The 26445-nt window shown below is 40.4% G+C and overlaps 1 protein-coding gene across 6 annotated transcripts in view; it reads left to right on the top strand.

The window, feature by feature from the left end:
- The window catches only part of TNS3 (tensin 3), a 201999-nt gene that overhangs the window by 6877 nt on the left and 168677 nt on the right, over window positions 1-26445 (top strand). For 4 of the 6 annotated variants that reach the window (XM_026798154.2, XM_074542013.1, XM_026798159.2 and 1 more), the window contains exon 2: window positions 25777-25888. In XM_026798154.2, the coding sequence (XP_026653955.1) occupies window positions 25777-25888 (112 nt within the window). Of the gene's footprint in view, window positions 1-10332; window positions 10378-25776; window positions 25889-26445 lie in introns of those variants that run through there. The other 2 variants (XM_026798161.2, XM_026798164.2) reach the window with 2 other exon arrangements.

The following is a 26445-nucleotide window of genomic DNA, read 5'->3' as shown; positions in this document are numbered from 1 at the left end:
AAGAACACAAAGTATTTCACTAAGTTAGAAATAAGTAATTCCTGAGGCATGTAATCTTTTTTTCCAGTCATTCAATTATTCTTGCAGTTATCAGCCACACTCAGTCTTTAGGACTACTTTTATTTTCAGTTGAGATGGATTTGATTTGGAAGATGAAAAGTCAAGTACAACCTATTACTGCAGGTTCTGGGAAACCTGGCATTTCCAGTGGCAAATTCAGTAGGTTAGGGTGTTTAAGATCAAACTCTGCAGGGTTTTTTTAAAGTAGTAGACTGGATTTTAAGTAATAAATGTTTGGATTAGTAGATTTCAACTGAACCACTGAGATTGTTATTAGCCTGTTTCCTAAAATTTCTGTCTGTTCTCTGTTGGGGCTCTGGTCTAGCCCCAGTATTGGATTTTTTTTTTTTTTTGACCTGTAAGATCATAAACATTTAAAAAACCCCCTGCTATTCTATTATAGTTGCTCTTGCTCTTTGAGCATGGTTTGTTGAAATAAAACTGTCTTTCAAATATCAGCAATATGCATGTTTCAGAAGTGCATCTTCAATCTATAAGTAAATTATAGCACATAAATATGGGCAAGTCTTTACATATATTCTTTATGATTGTGGAAACAAATGCCTGACAATTCTGTGCTTTTTGTAACTTTGCAGGTATTCCCTTTCAGCAGGTATTCAGCAGTGTCCTTGCTGCAGTTGATACCAGCTGTTCTGTTATTTTGAGGTCTTACTGTAGTTGAGAGCTTTTTGTATTCTGCAGTATTTTATGGATGGTAGTATTCTTTTTGTCTAATTTCTTTCTGTCTTATATACTGTGGTTACGTAAAATATTTTGGTGCTGCCCTTCTGCTCCTTTACCTGCCTGCCTTCCAAAAGTATATTTAAATGTGAAAGCTCGAATCTTATGTTAAAATTTGTCTGTCTATATTAAATTACGTATGTTGTTTCAAGACACTTAATGATGGGCCAGAGGAGGAATTAGTTTTATTTCTGGCTTGACACTTAATATTCTTCCATAGAGTTCTTGCCTTTTGAAGCTTAAAAATTCTGCCTTTTCAGTCTAATATTGTGCTTTGACTTCTGTACTGCTTTCTGTAATGTGCTTAATTTGTGATATTTTTCTCCCCCCTCCCCCATCCCCAGCCTTGGTAAGCACACTGGACTTTTCTCCAAGGAATAGCTTTCCTGAAGCACAATAGTTTTATTGTTAGCACTGATAAAATGCATCATAAGATTTATAGTTCCATCTAGGAAATGAACCTATAGAGGAGTTATGCCAGAAGCCAGTTAGAACTCCATTCCCCAGGAAGTGCAAGAGTAGCGTGTCAAAATCTTTTAGCTTTTGCGGGGAGTATTCTTTTGTTTAATACCTACTCTCTCTGCTATGCAGAGGTAATTTGAAGAAAACAAATTTAAAAAAAAAATTGCAGTTTTAACTTTCTAGTTGTATGTCATTAAAACACTTTGACCGTTCCCTGTGTGTATACATGCTGTTACTCTATTTTATTTTGAAATGCAGATGCTAATTCTGCCCTGAAAAGAGAATAGCTGTTCTCGTTGTGTTAGGGTAATAAGGTGTATGAACAAGCTGACCTTTACCAAAGGTTAGAGACATAATGAGGCACTCCAGCTTTCATTATTGTCTGCAGGAGAGAATATGCCTCTTACCAAGAAAGAGGATTTGGGGGCTAATTGGGAAAGAGTGGCTGTGTTCAACTGTGACATCTTGAATCTACAAGTACAGAACAGTACTTCTGAGGAAAACCAGGACTGAAGCATTGATTCTCAGTTTAGCTTAAGACTATCGATTCCAAATGCTCAATGATTGTGGGATGCAAGATCATGTGTTGCTAGAAGGAATTGATAGATAATCAGAAGAATCTTTGAGACTTGTTTTCTAATGGTTTGTGGCTATTTATGAAGAAGGCAGACCCTAGTTGAATTAACACTTCATATACAAGATCCAGTTGTCCTGGTTAGTGCCTTTAGCTCTGTGCTTTCAAGTGAGACTATGTCCCCTGCAGGTGTGAGATTTTGTGAAAATATAGTTATTCTGCTTAATTAGAAAACTTGGTTTGACTGAGCTGGACTGAAATGTGAGTAAAGCCATATTGTTGTGCATGGCCTCGTTTTTGGTAGTGGGGGGTCACAGAGGTGGCTTCTGTGAGAAGCTGCTAGAAGTTTCCACCATGTCCAGCAGAGACAATCCCTGATGAGTCTGAAGATGAACATGCTTCTGGCCAAAGCTGGGCCAATTAGAAATTATGGTAATGCCTCTGTGATAACATATTTAAGAAGAAAATCAAAACAAAGTGGGGGCACGGTGTTTTTCTATCCAGAGAAGAGGAGGCAGTGAGAACATGTGAGGGAAACAACATGGAGACACCAAGGTCAGTGAAGGAGTGGGAAGAGGTGCTCCAGGCACCAGAGCCAAGATACCTCTGCAGGCTGTGGTGACTGATGACCATGGTGAAGGAGCTGTACTCCTGCAGCCCATGGGGATCCATGGGGGATGCAGAGATCTGCAGCCCGTGGGGGAGGTGCTCATGCTGGAGTGGGTGGATGCTTGGAGGAAGCTGTGGTCCAGTGGGAAACAATGGAGAGAGGGGGTCCCTGCTTCCAGGCTGGAGCAGCCTGTCCTTGGAGGACTGCACCCTGTGCAAGACTCACTCATGCTGCAGCAGTTTTGGGAGGACTCTTTGTCTGTGGGAGGGACTCACATTGCAGTGGTTTTGGGAATGCTGCTGCTCATGAGATTGGAGCCACATTGGAGAAGTTAACGGAGAACTGTGTCCTGTAGGAGGAACCCCACGGTCTCATGATGGAAGGACTTTTCTCCCTGAGCAGTGGAAGAAGATCTGGGGTGAACTGACCAAAACTCTGCCCCCTATCTCTTTCCACTGTCAGTAGGAAGGAGGGAGGCATTGGGGGAAAAAAAAAGTGGTATTAAGGGCTTATTTTACTTCTCATTATCCTCCTCCTATTTTATTAATATTAAATTTACTTTGTACCTCTAAATTGAGCCTGTTTTGCCCTTGGAGTGTCTTCTTCCAGTCCTTAGCTCATGAACCCTTTGCCCAGCTGTAGGAGGGTGAGTGGGTGACTTTCATGGGTGCCTGGTGTTTGGCCAGTGTCAAACCGTGATGGTATTCTGGGTAATCATTCTAATTTCAAAGACTTTATTGCTCTGGGAGGGACAGGAGGGATATAGTATGTGTGAATGGGAGGTGGTGAACATTCCTGAAGGGGATTAATTTTGAGGTGACTTAGATGCTTTGATCCTTGCCATCTGCAGGCTGGCTTGTTTTAGCTTGCTAACATAGGGCTAGCAAATTCCCGCCTTCCTTTTATGTTTGAAAAATTGCTTATAGCCCGCACGTGACTCTGTAATTGGGGAGGGATTGTTCATTCTTGTCTGCTGGAAGACATTTCTCTGTCTGCTGACATGGAGTTCCAGACTAGATAGAGGGAATGCAAGAAGAATGTAGATGGGAAGCAGGGCTGCAACAACTCCTAAGCTACAACTCTTGAAGAAATTGACATTAATTGTCCAGAACAACATCACGTATTCTGCAGGATGAGGGAAGTAAACTTGCTCAGTAGCACTCTGAGCCTCCTCTGTAGTATTTGGTTACTATGCAGAAATTTTAGTTGAGTGTAGAAAAATTTTATTTATTGACAATCCACAATAGTTCACTCTCATGAATATGTTTTTCTTGTTTATTTCAACTTCAGACCTCTTAAATGTGGGTAGAACTGATCATATACATGGACAAGGGACTGGTGATTGCAAATTTTATGCTCTGCTTCTCAACCAAACATCTTAAAAACTGTTAAGCTTGTTCTCTATTGAACTTGTATTGCCCTGCCTCCTCTTAAGTTGCTCTTTTTTAAGTCAAGATTTTCCAAAAGAATTAGGATTTTCTTTGCATTGAATTTTCTCAGAATTCTACTTGGGTGCTTATCCTGCAGGTAAGATAGCACTCGTCAGGTTACAGAGAGATTTAATCCCTTACCTCTTCCCCACACCAGAAGATATTTTCAAAAGTTTTTTATGTGCATGTGTGTCATTTGGAACTTTTTGTCTTTCTGAGGGTATTTATTTCTTATTAAGATAGAAACTAGCAGTACGTGAGTCAGAATCCTGGCATAAGCTTATAGGGGTTTTTTTTAGTGGCATTTCCCCCAGTGTTGCTTCTACATTCAAAGATTTTAGGAGTTTGCTTTGGATTGGGATCAGTCTTTGATTATTTTAAGATCTCTCAGAATTTTGTTCAGAAATGTGTTTGATAAAGGCGGTTTTCCGGGATGAATAAATGTAGTCTGTCCAGCTTTGGTTAGATGATTTACCTTGATGCTTTTGTAGTTTGTGGCTCGTTCTAGGTGCATTGGGTCCTAAGGAAAGAATATTAAGCACTCTTCTCACTCTTCTCACCCACCTCACAGAGGTCTTTTTAAAAGAAACCAGGGGCAGTTGAAACCTCCTGAACTCACAGTGACTGTCACCTGCTGGTAGATCAGTGTCTGCTAACAGGAGATTGTGGATTTGGGGTTAAATTTGAGTAAACTGAATGAAGCATGGTTTGTGGGTGGTTTTTTTTTTTGTCTTTTTTTGTCTTTTTTTTTCTTTTTTTTTTTTTTTTTGGTGTTTGAGAGACCTTGAGTGGTGTAGTATTATTAACAAAAATTGAAAGAACTGGCAATTCTGCCATCTGCTACCATTTTTGAAGAGCAGTAAGTGGTTTCTAGTAATTGAATTACTTTCTTAAGAAATGTCTCTTTAAGGAGGTGATGACTAAAGCAAGTTGAGTGAGTCAAAGAACATAAACTGTGCAATGCCTGTAAAAATGATTTTTTTTTTTTCAGGACTGTGTTAGGTATTGGCACTTATTATAGGAGGACCTCTGAGACACCTTGGAGGATAATTTTTTGTTGCTGTCTCTGTGGAAGTATTTGCTTCTAGATTTAGATAGGTCAGTCAGTAGTGAAGAGGAAGTCTTAGCATAGGTCATGATGCAAGTAAGTATTGCAGTAGATTATAAGCTATACAAGCTTATGCTGACTTGAATGCTTGGAAATGATGGCATGAGTTGGACAACTATGAGTCTAAATTCCTGGTCATCTGATTCTGCTAGAAATTTTCACTTAGATGACCTTGTAGGATCACCTTGCTTTCCTGAGTCTTGAGCTCACTGGAATTCTGAATCTCAGTTCAAGCATGTTATGAACAAAAATTCGGTTAATATTTTTTTTGTGAGAAAAAGTTACAAAAAGGCAGCCAGATCTCTGTCCCTGCCAGGGTTCTGCGTGCTTTGTTATTGTAATCACGGGTCATTGTAGCTTATCGCCCCTTTTGTATTAGTAAAGGCCCTGGCTGGGGTGGGGTGATGGCTCTTCCCCGAGGCTAAGGTGTTCTCTTTTCCTACCATAGTGAAGACACCTGAGAGGGTGGGGGGGGTTATGCAAAGTGATTCCAAGACCAGCATGCTTTTTTGGGACCCCGACTCAAAATGCAACGAGAAAACCCTAAAAACAACGAGCCACCTAAGAGTTGAGAGACTAAAGTGATGTCTGGACGTGAGGAGCCGAGTGCTGAGCCTGCAGAGATGCTGAACACCTTCGGAGCCCCTCTCGCCCTGAGCAGAGAGTCGTCCCGACGCCGGGATCGGGCGGGACAGAACCAGGGAAACCAAGATCTGACGGGGACACCACCCCTTAAAGGCTCCCACGAGGACCAGATCCCCCGGCTCTGCCTCTAGTGGACAGAGCTGCGCATGTCCTCCTCCTATGAGTCGCCCTGAGAGACACGACGGGGACTGCAGCCCCGCCGAGCCCCCAATCCTGAGCTGATCACTTTTAATAAAGGCATTAAAAAGGAGAAGAAGTCTCCTAGCCCTGTTTATTTCAAAGCAGCCTGATGTTTGGAGGATGCTTCACATAAACCAAGTCTCTAAGGGGTTCTGTCCTTTTCACAAAACACATTCAGTCACAGTGAGACAGTTAAACACAGCCATCCTTCAAGAGGCAGAGTAATAGAAAGATAATAAATTTTCTGCAAAGGGTTACCATGACAAAGACATATCATTTAGTCTGAGGACATCTCTCTGTACTCACAGCACCTGCTAGCAGTTGTCCGGTTTATCTCGGCTGTTTGAGGGGCCTGGAAAGGCCCGGAGTGGCCTTGGGGCAGCTCGCGTATCGAAGGACGAGAAGAGGCTTCAGTTCTTCTTTTGTTTTTTATGTTTATTAATTGTTTATCTAAAAGATGTTCTTTCAGCCGAACAGAGATCTGCTCAGCAGTCAGCCATGAGCACACTGTCTGCCCTCCCGGGCAGCCATGTATCTTTATACCCATTGTTACGTGTACAATATTTATCATTTTTCCCCAATACCATTTATTCTTATAACTCGGTGCACTCTCAGTAATAACCAATCCAAGAGTGCCACCATGGCCAAAGAAGATGGAGGAGAAGAGGAAGAAGAAGAAGGACAGGACACACCCCAATTCCTCCATCTTACTTCTCTAAACCCCCCTGTACATAAATCTTAAACCTTGTGTCTCACTCTCTAATTAGCTAATCTTTTTGCCATTCACCCCGGTGAAGTCCTCCTATCCTCATACAGGTGTCGTCTCCTGTGTAGGGTCAAAGTCCTGCCACCAGACACTTCTGGCAACATTCCAGGACTCCCGGGCCCCCCAAGGGTGGTCTCGGAGGCCCGGCATCCCAGGACTCAGATCTTGAGATCCCACATCTCCCCCTTCTGTTTGCACCAAGAAAACCTCTTTTATCACCCGATTCATGGCGCGCTTCAGACATACAAAAATGCACGGGACGACAATCATGAGGACTAGTAGGACTATTAAAACGTAAAACCCTACCCTTAAAATTCTTCTCCAAATAGGAGAAATGTCAAAGAAATCTGCCAGCTGATCAATCCATGATGCTTTGTCAGTTTTTCTCTGTAATAGGTAAATTTACCCCATTGCCTATTGCAATTCAAGACCCCAAGGAGAAAACCCCCCAGAGTCTTTGGTTCCTCTTGTTTCTCTTCTGAGTTGTCCTTTGCAGTCTGAGTCCCGACTTTTGTCTGAGTATTCGTTTCTTCTTATATCTTGTTGAGGAAAATCGCTGCATAGTTGCAGACTCGTTACGAGATGACACTGTGGCTCTGCCGAACTGATCTGGCCTGTCGTGCACTTCGGTCATTCCCCCACGAGGTGGCGCTGTCACCGGGCTCCGCGGCTGGGAGCCATGAACACAGCTGCCTCTCATTCGGCCGATTGTCGCTGTTTGCAAGCTTACTTGAGACCGGGGTTACCTGGTTTTTGAATCAACTGACAATAGGGTTAGAACACATGCCTCCCCAGGAGGGGAGAGGCTTGGACTCCACGAGGGTTTTTACCAAAGGCACCAAGTCTGGAGAAGGCCCCTCCTCGCCTGAGACATCACCGTGGGTCTGGCCCGCCCCCGCCCGCGCTCTTTACTCTGCGCATGCGTGCTTTCCGAGCCGCTCCCTGTCTCTCCCGAGGTAATTTCTCCCTCTCCCTTTTTGTTCCGCCTCTGAATTTTTCCCCCTCGGTCTGCCCCTGACTCTGTCTCCTCCTCCTCCGATGCTGTGTGTGTGTGGCCCTTCGTCGGTGTGTGTGGCCCGCCCCCGCCGGCACCCGCGCCCGCCGCGTTCGGGCCGATCTGCGTCCCGGGTTTTTGCGTCACAACCGTGCGCCTCCTACGTCTCTGCATGGCAGCTTTCTGGGGCTGCGCAATTTCCCCTAATTTCGCTGCATGGGTCAGACGCCCAGGCGTTGGTTTGTGATTCTGCCCCGGGTTCTTGCGAGTTTTGCCCGCCGCACGCGTTTCTGCTACCTTGCCGGCCCCCGGGGCGGCTGCCCCCCCCGGCCCTGAGCTTAGCAAAGCCGTATCTGAACACGCGTCTCTTAATTTTTCTTTACCCGCGCTCCCCGCCTGCTCCGCTGCAGCCTGGCTGCGAGAAAGCGCCTCCCCCGGTCCCCTCTCCCCCCCCTGCTCCCCCCTTTCTTTTCCTGAGTCCTCGATGCTCTCTGGGCTTTCAGGACGCTTTTGGGGTTTTCTGGGGTTTCTGGGTTTTGGGACCGGGTGTTTTAATAATATTTCTCACTCTCTTTCTTCGAGAGCCTTTTCCCCCTGGCTTCTTAAGGCCAGAGCTAACTTTTTTCCGGATTCTTGCTCCCCCCCTCTTTTGAGGGCCCCCCCCAAGATGTCTGCTGCGTCTGGAGGTTTTCCTTCCTGGCCTTTTAAGGCCAGAGCTAATTTTTTTTTTTGTGTATGTTTGTGTCACACCTTATAAGGCGGACAAAATTTCCCGTTGTTCCTGGGAAAGTGTGCCCCCCATGTTCTTATTTTCAGGCTTTCTTACCAAATCTATCGTCAGAGCAGTCCGGAGGTCTCGGTCTCTGTCCAGCAGATCACGAGAGGTAGTCCCAGGGCGCCTTTCTGGTCCAGTCCGGGCTGTTCTGCTACGAATTGTCTTCGGCAGAAACTGAGAGATGGATTCCTCAGTGACTGCTGTTTTTTTGCAGACTCTATTGGCTTTTTGTTTTCTTCTTCTCTCTGGTCTTCAGGGCTTTGAGGGTGCCCCCCCCGAAAGGTTGTGGTGGTGGTGCCCGCCAGGGAACGCCAAATGTCCGGATTTCTCCCCCCGAAAGGTTGTGGTGGTTCTTGTCCGCCCAGGGAACGCCAAGTGTCCGGTTAATCTCCCCCCGAAAGGTTGTGGTGGTTCTTGCCCACCCAGGGACGCCAAATGTCCGGTTTATCTCGGCTGTTTGAGGGGCCTGGAAAGGCCCGGAGTGGCCTTGGGGCAGCCCGCGTATCGAAGGACGAGAAGAGGCTTCAGTTCTTCTTTTGTTTTTTATGTTTATTAATTGTTTATCTAAAAGATGTTCTTTCAGCCGAACAGAGATCTGCTCAGCAGTCAGCCATGAGCACACTGTCTGCCCTCCCGGGCAGCCATGTATCTTTATACCCATTGTTACGTGTACAATATTTATCATTTTTCCCCAATACCATTTATTCTTATAACTCGGTGCACTCTCAGTAATAACCAATCCAAGAGTGCCACCATGGCCAAAGAAGATGGAGGAGAAGAGGAAGAAGAAGAAGGACAGGACACACCCCAATTCCTCCATCTTACTTCTCTAAACCCCCCTGTACATAAATCTTAAACCTTGTGTCTCACTCTCTAATTAGCTAATCTTTTCGCCATTCACCCCGGTGAAGTCCTCTTATCTTCATAAAGGTGTCGTCTCCCGTGTAGGGTCAAAGTCCTGCCACCAGACACTTCTGGCAACATTCCAGGACTCCTGGGCCCCCCAAGGGTGGTCTCGGAGGCCCGGCATCCCAGGACTCAGATCTTGAGATCCCACAAGCAGTGAGAGCAAAAAGAGCATTATATGTTGTGGTACAGGAATTATACAATTAATAGGTTGTGTATATGTGCATGTTTTGCATGGAAAAGATTAATTAAATTGGGTGAATAGAATACAGTAGTTCAGGTTATGGAATTGCAAAATTTGTTTTGGCTTAACTTTAAAGAATTTTATCACTTATTCTAAGAAAAATACTTCATCCTTTATTTGCTTGCAAAATGGTATTTCTTTGTTATAAATTTCTGCACTAGTATTGATGTCGTACTACCTGTTCTATCAGCAGTAAATTTTGGTTTCCAGAGTTCAAGCTGCTATTATATATAAACACAGTACGCTTGTGACTGTATGGAGGACTTGGAGACAGGTTGGAGTCTCAGGTTCACATGGTGAACTGTGGTGTGTTAGGTTATTCAAGATGGTGAAAGAATAACTGGAAAGCAAAAAGGTGGACAATTAATTGCAGACAGGGGAAGGTGATAGCTGCAGTCAGTGTAATAACAGGCTGTGAATTGAACTTAAGCTGAATTGAACATTAGTTTGCACAGCTGTCTGGCATTTTGTTTTCCTTTACACATTTCCCCCTGTGCTGCCACTCTTCCTTCTGCTCCCTGTAAAAAAATTCAGACCAAGTGGGATCTGATACAGATGTGAAATAAAATGTTGCCGTCATCTCCATTAATAACATTGGGAAGTTTTTTCAGATGCTTTGGTAAACATTTTTATTTCTCACTTAACTGCTTTTTTGATGTACAGAGGGGAAAGGGATATGCTTAGAGCATACCTATGTGACTGTGTGGGGGTTAAGTGCTATTTAAAAATTGTTTTAGTGAGGGGAAAAAGGTTTCTAATTCTAGTGAAGTATTTTTGGAATTTGCCCTGTCAGTTAGTAACATTTCACTAACTGAAGCGACCCTTTATTTAAAACAGGCTCAAAACAATTCATCTGGAGAATTGGCTTGTGGGAAAACTGAGGTACGTTCATTCATCAGTGATTCAAGATATTTTATATGCTGATGTTTCTGAATTAATGCTTTTAACTTGGAAGAACGTTATCACATCTGTGCATTCCGTGTGGTTTCTCTACTGCTGAGGGCTGCATCTTGTAAAAATTTTACTGCCTTACAATCTTGTGTGTAGTGAAAATTAACAAACAAAACAAGCATATAGTCATAGGTTTTCTTTGGCTGTTAGTATCAGGTTTGTTTGGCAACATTAAGACATTATAAATCTTTGCTGAAAGAATACTATGAAGAGACAGGTCTCTCTTTTCCACTTTTTCTTTTGTATGCTCTTGCTTGGGAGAACAGTGTGTGTTCCGACTGTAGTTTGCTCAGTATGCTTATATGTGTTTGTAGGAAATTGAGTTATTGTTTGGAAATTCTGCCTTTGCTGTAAGGGAAAGGACAGGACAGGGCCTATGTTGATATACAGCTACAGTTGAAAAATTTTACAAATTTTCCTGCTCTAAGCTGCATTATACAAAGAAAGTCACATAATTCTAAAAGGTCAACATACAAATCTTGAGTAGCTAACTGTACACTTGCAGATGCTGTTTTCCCAGTACTGCAGAATCACTGCTTGTTCTTAGTTGCTTAGTTTTGTCAAATGACTTGCTGCTTGTTAAGAAGTCTACTTTGCCAGATAAAAATATTTTGAAAGAGCAAAACCTCTAACCATCTGGCTTTTTGGATTTGGTAGCTTTTTCTGGAAAGATTACCTCTTCTTCATTAATAGATGATTGCAGATGCACCTCAGATTTTGACAAAACAGTATTTGTGCTTTTCCTTCACAACATTTGTAGAAATACCAGCCTGCAGATCTGCCTTGTAAACCAGCCTGAAGACAAACATGTCCAGGCAATAAAGATGCTTCAGAAGTTGTAGTTGATTTCAAAAGCACTACATGATACACTACATACACTGCATGATATACTCTGTAATAATAAAAATGTTACCAAATAATTGGATGTCAAAACTAACTAAGCCTTTTAAATAAGCATTCAGTGGTCTCACATGTTTTTTGTTATTAATTTCCATGAAATTTCAGATTTTGGCAAGTGCATAATGGGACTATTGCTTTTGTAAATTGTCAGAACCCAGGAAATTCCTCTGGCTGCCCTAGAGGACTTGAGCCCATGCCTGGGGAGCTCAGAGACCTTGCCATGGAGTCCAAGACCCCTGTGCCTTTGATCTTGACCAATGGAGCAAATTACCACCTTTATATGCAGAATTACAAGTCAAGAGAGTTTAAGTAGAATAATAGTTTGTCATGGGGTGAAAAAATAGATTTTTGTGGTTTTTGGAATGGGGGCTTGGGGTCCCAAGATAGAGAAATTTGGGCATGCCTTGTCCCTTTTCCTTCTTCTTCCTAGCCTCCGTGTTCTGAGTGATGGTGGCACTTTTAGATTGGTTTAGAGTAGAAGCTCACTGTCTAACGTAGGTGATAGGTATTGGAAAGTTATTGTAAATAATGTACACGTAGTTTTTAGTATAAAAAGATAACACCACCTCTGAGGTGGTCAGTGTGCCTCAACCCGACCTGCCAGACAGACCTCGGCAGGTCAAAGAAAGAATTTTATAGATAAGAAACAATAAACAACCTTGAGAACGGGAATAGAAGTGTTCTGACTCCTTCTTCGACTGCCAGGCTGGGAAAAGAGACTTTCTAACGCATCTCGGGGTCCCTCTGACCAGCAGAGATTATGAGAGTAAATTGCTGTGATCTAGAAAATTACTTTATTGGAAGAATCTATTCTAGAAGTGCTTTCTGGTTGGTTTTTTTTGTTTGTTTTTTTTTGGGTTTTTTTGGTTGGTTTTTTTTTTTTGGTGTGGTTTTTTTTTTTTCTGTGGGACAGAAGGGGTAGTAACTGCTCTGATAATGATATCCTCTAGAAGTGCAAGAAAAATAATCTAACCTATGATAAAGTAGAAACTATGAAGGCTTTAAAGGAAACTTTTTTGTGAGAAAAGAGTAAAAAAGCAGAGTACTTTTCCAGTGTACCAATATGAAAGTACCCTTGGTGCTACAGATGTGAATGGAAACCGAAGATCCCTGATGAAGGGATACTGATGAGATTGGAGAGTATTTGATAAGAGTAAGGCTTTGTGGAGCTTTGTTGTTGGTGGAAGGAAGAAGTTGGTGTTTCAAGTGGATTCTTTGGGCCTTTGAAAAGGATCATGAAAATCAACTTAGGCATGTCTTGGTGAGTTTTTCTTTACTTGCTGTGGTAAGAGATCCTGATTTTAGTGCCAGAGAAATAACCAGAATAGCTATTTAGAAATTCAAAGTGTGTCATTTTTTGAGCCAAAAGAAAAGAGCAGGTTAGTTAAGCAACAATTGCATTTTATGTCATTTTCTTGATGTAATAGTTTAACTGTTTGTCTTTGGGCGAGTGTCCAAGTTAATCAGCTACAGAGCAGACATAAATATAATAGTATAAGTATAATAACTCCATAAGTATAATAACTCCATAAATGTCTCTTGTGTTTGATTTTCATTTCCACAAGAGCTTTAGATCTTGTAGCTGAATGTGATCCTTGTACTTACGCCATTTTACATTATTCTGGTTCATTCATATGGTAGAGGAGAGTAATTAAATTTCCAAGCCTCAGACCAGTAGCAACAAATCTTTTCTTGGCTGGATGAGAACACAGAATGGTCCCAGTTGGTTGCAGCCTGCGCTTGTCAGTGACCTGAATTGATGAAATTTGTCAAGATGGCTATTTTCTTGTACTCTTGCTAGAGGTAAAGATTTGAATAGGAATAGCTAACTGAAAAGGTGGAGACCATTTGGACAGGCAGGCAAGGGTGTTATCCCATCTCCAGCCTGTGACTGAAGTGACTGTGAAAACGATTATTAATAAGGTGGGATTAAGGTTAACTTAAGTAAAATTTTTTTATGTATAAAAATCTGAGGTTCAGCAGAAGTAGGTATAATTATGGTTATTGGCTTGCTATTGATGCATTCTTTTACCATAGCATGGTACGCTTTGTTGCTAAATATTTCTTCCATTTGCTCTCTCAAATAGAGGTAAGGTTGAACCTGATATGGCAAGTGCTTTCCTATTGAAGTTGGAGGGAGACGACCCACCTTGCATTGGTCAGCCATCGACTCCAATTTATTAATCCATCAGGCACCTTTTATAACAGTGTTAATTCACTTCATGCATATTGCAAAATCTGAGCTCACAATAGGTCAGAGATAACATACCAACCCCTCCTTATGTTTTCAATACCAAGATTTGGGTTCTCAAAATTATTCTTGCTTTCCCAAAACAGGCAAAGATAGAACATCTACTTGTTATGAGAAAGCTGCCTGAGAACCCTGGTATGCCAGGTTCTCAAGGCCTTCATGTTTGTCACCTTTACTTGTAATTAAAAATAACCTGAGAACCTCTGCTGTTCACAGAAACAGGCTGTGAGAACCTGCTCCTCACAGCTGCCTTCTAAGCCATCTCTGAAAAAATCTCCAACACTTTCCCCTTCATGTCTGCCAAAGCCTGAATAGCCTACTTTCCATAGTACTGATTCAAGTACCAGAGCATAAAGGATGGTTAGAGCTGGAAGCAGTGTGCAGATTGGAAGAAGAGTCTTATTTTGCTGTTTGTCACAGTAAGCAATGTGTCTGTTACCATCAGGTGAACACTGATTCCTCCTTAGCATTTTTAAAAAATGTTGTGCATCATGAAAATGTTGTTGTAATATAAATGACAGTTTTAACCAGGTAGTTTGGACACTAATCCTTGCTGGGTTTTTTTTTGTTTGTTTTGTTTTGTTTTGTTTTGTTTTGTTTTGTTTTGTTTTGTTTTGTTTTGTTTTGTTTTGTTTTGTTTTTGGTGTGTGTCATTCAGGTTCTTTAGTAAAAATACAAACCTACCTAGTACCTGCACCATCTCAAAGTTTCCTCTGATTTGTTTAGGTGGTGGATGTGGATTCTCTATATTATCTGTTGTTAGTAACAATAAGGGAATATGATCAAGGCTTTGATCCAGTATACTGCTTTAACCAGAAACACTTGTGTTCACTGGTTGGTACCACCAATCTTGTATTATCAAAAAAAACCCAAACCCAGAATATATGCAAAACCTACAGTTCCAAGTAGAGTGTTTTTCATCAGCTTGTGTTTTTAAAGACCACACAGCAACACCAGGATAAATGCAAAATAAATGACTAACCACAAGTTGTCTGCTCTCCAGTGAAAGTAATGAATTTGCATCCTGGAGCAAGACTGTTGAGTAAACACTTCTGATTTTTGGAGTGGCACTTATCCTTTATAATTTTTGTAGAAGTCTGTGTAATACTAGTCAGATTCTCTTTCCTGAAAATGGTTGATTGTAACTTGATGGAAAAAAATTGTCAAAGCTTCGGTAAAAGAGCAGGAAAAAGTGAAACTAGATGTTATGAAGGAAATTAGGCTTTACCAAAAAGTGCACAATGGAGATTTTAGTTTTCCACATGTGGTTCACTCCTGCTTCCTAAATTATTGAAAAAAAAATTTTGTAAGCAAAAAATGTTGAGTCCTCAGGTTTAATGAAATGCAAAACATATTTCTATTTTAAGTTGTTATATAAAACATGTTGGTTTAGACTACTGTTTGGAATAGTCTAAAATAAAAATAAAAAGAGGAAATAGATAAGGACATAATTCCAGGCATACACACAGAGTGTTGTTTTCAATGTGAGTTACTATCATTAGTGCAGATGGTAATCTGTATAGGATTGCTTAACTTGAGCTGCTTACACACCGAAACAGGAGTGTGTGGAATACCATTGCTTCTGACCTAGAGGAATAAATTTAAGTACCTGCTTTGGTGTGGAGAGTGGAGGTGTTGAATGATGTTTTGGCAACAGATGCTGGTCTGTGCTCTTGTTACACTGTGCTCTTGCTTATTGTAACTCCAGCCTTTCAAAGTATAACAGCCAGGTAGACTTCACTAATATTGTCTTTGTCAGTAGGTCTTATGAGCCATGCTGATGGCCTGGGTTAAAATCAAGTAGGTAAATAAGGATGTGTGTAGGGAGAGGAGGAAACTGAGATTGCCATTTCTTCATCCTGCCTGAATGCCTTTAATGAGAACTTCCTGCAGACTTGGAAAGCTTGTTATCTTCTGCTTTTGAAGATGTAATGGTCTGACTGATGACCTCCCTGATAAATGCACTTTCAGTGTTAATTCTTCCTTAGTACAGCAGCTACTGAATGCACATATATATGCAGTGTGCAGCTGTCAACTTCCTTACCTCTGTGTACTTCTGTCCTGGATGCTGATTTTTTTCTGGAGGATAGTGGGTAGAAAAGATATATCTGTAAGATATCACTTTTAGGCTGCACACATTACCTGCTTGAAGTGCTAAATTGTTTATGTATTAATGTAGCACACTTGCCTCAAGCAGGATTGTTAGGGTAGGAGAGCAAACTCAAGCTTTGAGCCTAAATGAAATGGGTAAAAATACTACATTGGTATCAGTAATATTTCTTCTACTTCTTCGTGATTGATTTAGTGACATACATCTTCATTCCTCTCAGCTGTTTTTCTTCTGACCAATGTTCTGACACATAGCTGCTTTCTGTCTGTCCTTTCTCTAGTGCAGGTCTCTCTTCTTTTGCTTTCTCTCCTTTCTCTGCAAAACTTGGTAAATTTCCTGGTTATTCCTTGTTCCTAGTTGTTTCCTTGGGAGATTTCCTGGTTGGGTGTTTTATGATTTCTGTTTTAAATGATTATTTTGTTTGTTTTTGTTGTTTTTAATATCTGGTTCTACCACATCAGAAATCGCTACAAGAGAACTCTTGGTAGCTCTTTGGTATTTGGCCTTGTATCTGCATTATGTCACAAGAGGGTTTCATTGCACATTGCTGCAGTCCTTTGTTCTTTCTGGAAACGGTCTCATTAGGGACTATCAAGATGGAGAGAGGAAACATGCATGTAAACTCAATGTGTTTGTGTACCTGTAAGAATTCATCTGCAGGTATGATTGGAAAAATAATTTGATTTGATTGGAAAAGATTTGATTGGAGATTGTGTGTAAGATGATTTTAAAAAAACCTGGTTAGCTGGCAACATTTTGAGGGTAGATGCCTGATGTATTTGAATTGTAACTTTTCTTACACTCTTTTTTTTTTTCCTGTTAGCAGAATAAACCAAGTATGTTCAGATATGGCCTTTTTCCCCCTGTTATTTAAATACGTGAGTTCTAGTCTTCAGCTGTCTATTTCTGACTGTGGGAGTTCCAGTCATTATGTAATAAAAGTGGTGTTATAGTCTCAGAGAAGACAAGGTCAGTTCATTTAAAAAAGAAGAAAAATAGCTGTTGATAAACACTGAAATTTTATGAAAAGTGAAGGATAGTCCTTTGCCACTTTCAGACATTTCCTTTCTGTGGTATTTTCCCATACAAAACAAATGTTGGCTTGCCAATGAGATGAAGATAAAATAGACAAGCTTTTCAGTGTCTGGAGTAATGATTGTCTTAATGGACTGTCAGTCTGTCTCCTAATTGCTATTCTGCTTATACAGATGCACGAGCAGTGGAGAAATGAAGGTATTGAAACAAAAATGCAAAGTGATGAAATGAAAAGATGTGAGATCTGCTGCTGTTTTATGCGAGGAGTGAACCTCTGCTCCCCATTTGCTCCTGTTGGAAGGAGTGGGGATGAACCACTGCTCTATACAGGTTACTGATTCTTAGGGATATTATGATAAAAGAGAGCAGTGAGGATTTGGCTGGAGAAAGGCAAGAAGGTTGTTTTTCTCCAGCAGGTGTGTTGCTCTGCCTCATTTCTGCTGGAAGGAAGTTAGACTACTAATGGGCATGCATTCAGACAATCCTGAGTGCTGCTTTTCTTCAGCATACCCACTTTTTCTTCAGTTACCCACTTCTGTGCAGATCTGGTTATATTATTTTCTGGGCTGAAATCTCAGCCAGATCATGTTGGGAAGAACTTTTTGGAAAATTGCAAACATGATGAAGTTTGTATTTGTTGTTTAAAGTTGGAGGTGGTCAACTTCAAAGTTTAAAAAGGGAAAAGAAATTTATCTAATTACCAGTCTTTTTCAAACACTTTATTCTCTTATGTTATGTTTGCATTCTGTAGAAATCGTTTTTCAAAGAAAGCTGATAGCGTTTTGTCTCAAGAACTGAAAATTTTGAGAAGAGCACCTGCAATTGATGAAGGACCTAGATGGCCTAGATAAAGGACCTCCTCTGAGGTGAACTGTCTACAAAGGACAAATGTGCGTGAAAGAATAGTACATGAGACATAGATCCAGTCTCTTGTTAGTGAGCAGTGAAGTTGTTGTTACCTTTAGTCATGGCTCTCTCTGGACAGGTCACTTGATAGGGTAGCTAAGGCTCTTGACCTGTGTTCTAGAACCCAATGTGAAACTAGGTTTGTTCCGCTGCTTCTCTGTTGCATCTTGCACTGCCTTGTGTCTGTCTGGCTTTTAACTTGTTAGTTCAGAGCTGGAAGTGAGAGAGCTAAGGTGAAAAGCTTTGTATGTGACGGCCAATACAATTTTCCTTTCAGCTACCAAGGTGTTTTTTTTTATTCTGACAGCAGGAATTAGAAGCAGCTATGTCTAGAGATCTAGATATAGAGTACTAGGCTGTATGAATAGGCTGTGGAGCAAATTCATCCTTTTGGATTGTTAACTTGAAACTTTGAATTATATGTCAGATCCCAGCCTGTATAAAAGCATGTGGTAGGGTTATGAAAGTGGTCAACAGGATGGAAGAGTTGCTTTTTGGGAAGGGACTGAAAAGATGGGGACTCTTCACTTTGGTTTTCTGTTGCATGGCTTGCAAGGATTTCTTAGGGTGAGAGACATAGACGAGAATCTTGCTTCATGATCAGAAGGCTGGATTTATTATTTTATGATATATAATACATTATCACTATACCAAAAGGAATAGAGAAAAAAGTTGCAGAAGCTGCTCAGCTAAGAATAGAAACAGGAATCCAAAAACAAGGGAGCTCTCTGTGAATCTGTCCCAGAGCGCTTGGTCCTGTGATTGGCCCTTAATTGTAAACATGGAACATGAGCCAATCACAGGTGCACCTATTGCATTCCACAGCAGCAGATAACAATTGTTTACATTCTCTTTCTGGGGCCCCAGCTTCCCAGAAGAGGAAAAATCCCAAAGAAAGGATTTCTATGAAAAAATATCCGTGACAGTTTTCCAAAAACATGGGGCAAGTTATGCAGTCCCACAGTGCAGAAACTAGTAAGTGTCAGACACAGTGGGAGTTTACTTTAAAGTGAACAAATAAAGATACTTTCAACAAAGGAGAGTATGACTTTCTGGAACATTCTGCTACAGAATGTTGTGGGCCAGACAGTACCAGCATGCTCAAAGCAAGAATTTGACAGAACTAGTGGCAAATGTATCCATTAGCATAAATGGGAAGGATGGGTCTGTGATAGACCTTCTAGCATGCATGTACATGCAGGAGCATGAAGGGAGTAGACACAGAAGGGACAGGGCTGGCTTGCTCTGCTTGAATAGTGTCTCTCTGAAACAATGAAGTACTTTTGTGAAGGAGGTGGATGTTGTGTTAACCCAATAAGGCAAAGTTTGTGTTTTGAGCCATGTTTTTTGCAATTGGCTGTTGATACACTGAATAAACATTGAGTGCTGGTGCTTTTCACCTCTGACCTTTTTCTTTAAATCTGTATGGTGTGTAAGGTCATTTGGACCCTGCTTTTTAGGGGCTTTTTTGGTTGGGTTTATTTATTTGTTTGTTTTTTGAAAAGTGTATAGGTTTGAAAACCTGGTACCTGGGCAGAATTTCTTATTAAAATAATGAAGACCTGGATGTCTTTAGTCTGAGAAACTACAAAGTTGTCTGCTGCTTGAAATTGTAACATGAAATATTTTCAACAAGCTGGGATAAAAGTACTTTCTGTCATTTTATGTTACTTTTTTGGCCCCTTATGCTTGTATAGTAAGGCAATTTGTGCTACCAAATAACATGACTTTTTTCTTTTTAACATGAACTTTACTCAGCTGGTTTGGTGAGACATTTTTTTCCTCACTAATTTCTCCATGTGCTGTCATTTGAATCGCAAGTCAGGAGCAGACTCCACTTGGACACATTGCTGGTTCAGTTTGTATGATCCTAAGTCATAGCTCTCTTCTTTAGCTTGGTCTACTTGTTTATCTTTCTGTGAAACACCTTGAATGAATGAGGAGAAAATGAGTTATCTGTAACAAAGACTCCATTGTCTTTGAAATTCCTCTTAAGTTATTTAGTAATAGTGTTAGTACCATAACTAGCCATTTGTGTACATTTTAGGATGTGTGTGTGAAAATAAAATCATATTTTTATGCATGCATACATACATATAGAGCCAGAAATGCCTTATTTCAGCCAGTGTAAAAATACTTTGGTGTTCTAATTCTTTTGCCACCATCCCATATTCTTGTCATGTAACATAGGTTCTACAGTATTTATATATTCACTGGTGGTGAATAATGTTTTGGAAACATCTATGAATATTTCTTTAGCCTATAAAAGGTGGTTGAATACCTATTCCGCTAATACATTGCTGGCCCCTCCCTCCATGTATTTAAAATAATAGTTGTAACCATTATATAATCCAGTGGATTTAAAGCTACCTTGGAGAGTAGAGGAATGCACAAGGAGAGTCCTAGGAAATTGCAGTATAGGTTGGTAAATTAGAGGATAAGGAAAAGGAATTTGTATGACCACGGGTGGGTGTGAACAAAACATATTTTTTTTTAATATGATTCTGCAGTTATGCTAAGAGGCCATGTAAAATTCAGCAGGACTAGAGTCTGCCATAGAGTTAATAGGGCTTTTTACGTATATTTATAATTTTCTTTTAGCTGGAATGTGACATGGAATTTTACAAGTTTTGGAGATAGCCAAGACCTGTTTGCACATTATTTCTCTATCTCATCAACACAGTGAAACACCTAAATAAACTATTTCATTTCAAAAGTCTAATCATTTTTTTATTAGGTTTTTGAAAATTTTCTCATAAATATAAATTAGTCACTGCCTGGATGACTTTTTAGGGAACCAATTTTGTTCAGCTAAGTGCCTTTTTTTGGTTTGTTTTTAATGGAGCATGTATGTGTGTGGATATAACTATAGTTATATGGTTTTTGTGAAGATTATTTGAAAAGGTTTAATTTAAAAATATTTCCTTGATTATTTAATAAAATATCTAGACCCTCTGACTTCCTCTTTAAAGAATGAACTGTTATTACAGTTGCAGTTTGCATGTTGGAAACATGAAGTTGAAATAAACTAATGTTGCTAAGGTTTGTTATTCATTGAAACATTAACTGTTATGTTGTGATATTATATTTGGGAATAAAATGAGGAATACCTATTCCATAGGTGTAATGAACCAGTGCTAAGTCTCTCTTAAGAAGAAATTGCTGTACTGGTATTGCCAAAAACAAAGTTGTGGATTTTGACTGTTATAATCTATATTGGCTTAATTTCAGTCTTGAGAGTTTTTTGTGTGAACTGCCTTTGACAGAGTTGCTGTGAATTTTGCATCTGATGATGTTTAGCCTATAGCTACCTAATGAAAATGCTCTGTCATTAGTAGTATTTGAAATTCATCAGCTGATGAGGACTGCTGAGGATGCATCTGTCAAGTTTTTACACAATCCTCAGAGTTACATTGATGTAAGCCTGGGACAGAGTTCCAAGTTCATTAGATTTCTGCATGCCAAAGAGTGCGCAGCATGGCAAAATACTTCCAGAGTAATTTTTATAATGCTATCAATTGAGACCACATGTAATTACAGCATTTTTCTTTGGCCAAAACCTGAGTCTGGAGCCTGTGGTTCTGCACTGTTTTCTTCCAGTTTATGCTCCTAACAATTATGAGCACTTTGGATTCCAATCTTGAGCCTCATGAAAGTAGCATTGCTTGCTGTTTGGTGTATTTGCTTTGCCTTATCTTCAGTTCCCTCCCCACCGCCCCCCGCCCCTTCTTTATATATATTTTTCTTTCTTTTTCCTTGGTGTCTCTCTTTGTGATTCTCTAAAGCTAAAAGCTTTACCAGGTGTCAACAAAAAAACCTTTATCTAGGCTTCTGTAGATTTCACAGTTATGTTGAGTTCTTGTATAAGGAGAATGTAAGTTGTGGGTACTGAATTTCCTAAATAAACTGTTTAACTGAATTGCTTGGAGAGGCCACAGTGGCCTAAAATGAACAACAGGGAACAAAACATACACATTTTAAAATACAGATGCCAAGACTGCAATGCAGAATATTTCCTAAATACCACAGAGAAAAATTGCATTTGATGTTTATGTTATAAATTAAATGGACAGGTTGACTAGTTGATCAACTAATGTCAAGACCTACTTAAACTAAACTTCAGTATATAAACTGTGGGTTATGATAATTGTCTTTCTTTGTAAGAGTGCAGGTGCCAGGGTTTGCGAAGAAGTGTTTGTTAGGTAGGAAATAAGGAGAAGCAGGCCTAGCAACAGAATGAATTTACAGTGAAGTTTATCCAATAATTTCTTCAAAAGTGCAAGTTCTGCTAAGCTTATTTTTAGAGGGCGTCACAGACATGTCCCAAAAGTAGAACTTTGTAGGGAAGAAGGGAGGATAAATCTAAAATGAAAATTGTGGTTTTTTTGTTTAGAAGTTTACAAAGAGAAACTGCAGCAAGCAGTGGAGATTGCTTTTTCTCCCCCCTATTTTCAAATACATATGTAGATGAGGCTATGGAAATGAGGGACTCCCAGCTCTTTGGGAACAATGCCCAAACCCAGTACAGAACCTCCTTGTCTTGGATTAGAGAAGTAACCTGCGTGTAATGACATTTTTTCTTCCTCCTAGACCCCTGTCTCCTTAAAAACATCTCCTGTAGTTTCAAAGGCAAAAAAATCCAATCATGACAGAGATTTTTCAAAGCAAAAAACTTTGATCTGTTTGCCATCAGCTATGTTCCTATGTAATTCTGGAGTTCAGCTATTCTTTTTCTTTGTTGTTTATTTTTGATATTAATCATACTTCTGACAACATCATCCAATTTAACCTGAAGTAACATGCTGCAAATGTCATACAGGGGAATTTGCAAGGAGTGATCAAAGTGTCTAATTACCCTGGTTTTAGCTAGGGTAGAGTTAATTTCTTCTCAGTAGCTATTACAGTGCTGTGTGTAGGATTTGGTATGAAATGGTGTTGATAACAAACTGATGTTTTTGTGCTTTGCCAAGTTTTGTTTATACTAAGTCAAGAACTTTTTTCTCCTCCTTGTCTCATGCTCTGCTGGTGAGGAGGCGAGCAAAACAATCTGGGAGGGAGTGTAGACGGGACAGGTGACCTGAGCTGACCAAATAGATGTGCCACACCATAAAACATCATGCCATATATATATAAACTGGGACAAATTACTGAAAGGGTGGCCAGTCTGCATTCAGGAGGAGGTGGTCTTGCATCAGTCAGTGGGTAGTGAGCAATTGCATTGTGCATCGCTTACTGTTTCCTTTTTATTATCATTATTATTTACCTTTGAAAACTAAGTACAATACAATAATAATTATTAATAAATTGTTCTTACCTCAACGTACAAATTTAACATTCCATGTGGGGTGGAGGGTGAAGAAAGAGGGAAGCTGACTGAGCAGCTGTTAATTTCCATCTGGGCTTAAACCACAGCAGGCCCCTTCCTGGTTTCTGGTGCCAAAAAGACTGTGGTGGGTTGACCCTGACTGCATGACAGGCACCCACCAAAGCTTCTCTATCACTTTTCTCTGCAACTGGACAGGGAAGGGCTCAAGAGTTGAGATAAGGACGGAGCCAGGTGACTCACCAAATGCCATTATGGGCAAACTAGGCTCACATTAGAGATATTAATTGAATTTGTTGTTAACAAAATGAGAGCAGACTAATGAAAAATTAAATTAGACCTTAAAAATACCTTTCCCCACTCCTACATTTTTCCCAGCTCTACCTCTTCTCCCCCAGTGGTGCAGGGAGATGGGGAATGGGGATGCACATCAATTGATGATGAGTTGTTTCTGCTTCTGCTCAGGGAGTGGAGTTTCCCCTGCCTCCAGCATGAGGTCCCTCCTATGGAAGGCAGTGCTCCATGAACTCCACCAAAGTGAATCCATCCCATAGGCTGCAGTTCTGCATAAACTGCTGCAATGTCAGTCACTGTTCCACAGGTCCTTTGAAAACAGCCTGCCCCAGTGTGTGTCCTTCATAGTATCACAAGTCTTACTAGGAAACCTGCTCCCTGCTCCCTCCTTTGCAAGGGTCTGCAGGTCCCTGCCAGAAGTCTGTTCTAGCACAGGCCTCTCATGAATTTACAGCCTCCTCTCAGGCATCTACCTGCTCCAGCGTGGGTCTCCTTCATGGGCTGCAGGTGGATTTCTACAGCCCTGTGTTCCGCCGTGGCCTGCAGAGGGACAGCTGCTTCTCCGTGGTCTTTACCACAGACTACAGAGGAACTCAGCTCCCATGCTTGGAGCACCTCCGCCTCCTCCGTCTCTACTGACCTTGGTGTTTGCAGAGTGGTTCCTCTTAGGTATTCTCACCCTGCTCTTCTCTGCCCAAAATTATATCTGCACAATAACTTTTTTCTTCTTAAAAACGTTATCATAAAGGCATTACTACCATTTCTGACTGGCTCAGCCTTGACCAGCAGTCACTGTCTTGGAGCCGGCTGGCATTGACTGTGCTGGAAATGGAGGAAACTTCTATGAATTTCTCATAGAAGCCACTGCTGTAATCACCCTGCCCACCAAAACCTGGCCATGCAAACCCAATACATTATTAAGCACTGTATACAATTCAGTTTTATTTCTCAAATGTTTCATCTTCTCTTTTAGACTTCCAAGGATGTGGACTAGTAGATTATTTCTCTCACTAATTTCTGCTGATTAATATACCTTATCATGGGAAAGATTTTCTGAAAGTTTATTCCTGTAGTCTCTAATTTATTGTTAATGGATGTAAGTGAATTATCTTGGCTTTGCACTGGGGGTAAGACCAATAATATTTCCTGAAGCTATTCTTAAGATCAAGCTGACTGTGAACCCCCCAGTGGGGATAGCCTCTGAGCCCCTACACTGCTCAGTGTGGTCAGTTGTTGCAATCTCTGCTCCTCGGGGCTTCTGTGGAGTTTTTAGGCCCATGTGGAGGCTGAATGTGAAAAGTGTAATTGATTTTTATTACTGTTCTTGTGCCTGTCGTGTAGTTGTGTTGAAGTTATTTTTGGAGTCAATGAACCTTTCACCTAGAGCCATGGTAAGTTGCTTAAAGCCACAAAGAAATCTTGTGATACCTCTTTATCATGTTACCTTAGGCATTGCACCATGCTAGGAAACTCTCTCAACCAACATACGGGTGGAAGTCTGGTGCTACAATGGTCCAGTCATGGGACAGCTTTCTGCTTCGAGACACTTGTGATGCCAAAGTTCAGCACAGGTGTTAGTGTTGAATGCAGGCTTGTTTGCAGTATTTTAAGGGCAGTAAAGTGCAAATGTGAAATGAAAATGAAGAAACGTGAAGAGTGCTGGGAGGTTTTCATGGTCTGGTGAAATGTACATTTATTTCTGAATAGGTGACTGATATTTCCAAAAAGTCTGCCAATGAACATGAATGTTGTTCTGCACCTTCTAGAAAAGATAACAGCTGTCAAAGGCTTTTGGTAGCCTTCTCTGTTTTTTTGCCTAAATGTTTCCTAAGTTAAAGAAGCCATAAAATACATGTTACAAATGTGGTATTGACTTTTTGAATTTTGTCCCCAGTTAGAAATTTAATAATTGCATTATATTACGATATGATATTTCAGCTACTGTGGAAATAGTGCTACTTTAAACTAGTGTATGTTTCTCATGCAGGAATGAGACAAAGGGATTTTAAGGCTTTGGTTAAATTGGCTGCTGTGATAGGGCACTACTTATGATATTTTTAACCAGTTTAAACTGAACCAATGCTAGTTTTTATGTAGATAAGACCTTACGTCAGAAGACTGTTGAGTTATATAATAGACATTATTCTGTATTTCCACTTAGAAGATAAGTTATAGAGGGAATTGTGAAATTATGATAAAAAATTAATTGCAGTGGCCATGTGCTGATATGGAAGAGATTGCTTACATTTTGTTGTCTCCCACACTTGAGAGTTGAAGGGCAAGGATGAGAGAGCGAGTGAGAGCACTTATATGCTACTACTATTATACTGCTAAATATAATATTACTGTTAAATTGTATTATATACAAAAGTATACTGTTAAAATATTTTATATATATACACTACTATATATAACACCACTGTTACTTTTATTTTAAAATTACTTATATTTCCCTTAAAATTCTGACTCAAAAGCTGAGTGAAGGTCTGGTGTTATTCTCCTTGCTTCCAGCATCAAGAAACAGCTTCAAGGTCTCACACCTTCAAAAATAAGTCTTTTAAGAAATCCAGTATCTGTGGATTTTGCGAACAAGTCATTGACAACCAAGGAATTTCCTGCAGAGGTGAGTAATATATGATGTGGTTTTTACTTTCTTGCTTTGTTAAGAAAATTAGTTTTATATTAATGTTAAAGTTTCTAGGAATACATGTTTCTGATAAGTCCCCTTGGACTAAGTTACCTTTGGTTTATTTCCTTCCTTTGTACAGTAGGATTCCCTGCTACTGTCAGGAAATAGGGTTCTGTAGTAGGTAATTGGACTTGTATAATCATGTGCTTTTACTACTATGGTATTCAGACAGAATAAGGCAGTGCCTGCCGAGGATCTTTGAGGGGGCATATGAGTGACATTTGCATGGTAGATAACACTTGGCTCTGGAATTCAGTCTACAAATGAGGAAGTGTGTGAGCCTTGCTCTCTGAGACATGAAGGATATATCTATGTTAATTTGCAAAAAAAAAAAATCACAAAAGCAGTTGTCTATTTCCTTTAATTTTTCTATTTGCATTATGCTCTGTCTAATCCTTGGTCCTTCAGTCTAATCACTCACTGAAAGAATAAAGATCTCCTGGATAACACAGACTAGAGACTGTCTGCCTGCAGCATTCCTGACTGCACCT

This window comes from Zonotrichia albicollis, chromosome 1 (assembly GCF_047830755.1).
Source record: "Zonotrichia albicollis isolate bZonAlb1 chromosome 1, bZonAlb1.hap1, whole genome shotgun sequence".
Lineage (NCBI taxonomy): Eukaryota > Metazoa > Chordata > Aves > Passeriformes > Passerellidae > Zonotrichia > Zonotrichia albicollis.
The sequence above is the reverse complement of the archived record's forward strand: the minus strand, read 5'-3'. Positions and strand labels throughout refer to the sequence as shown.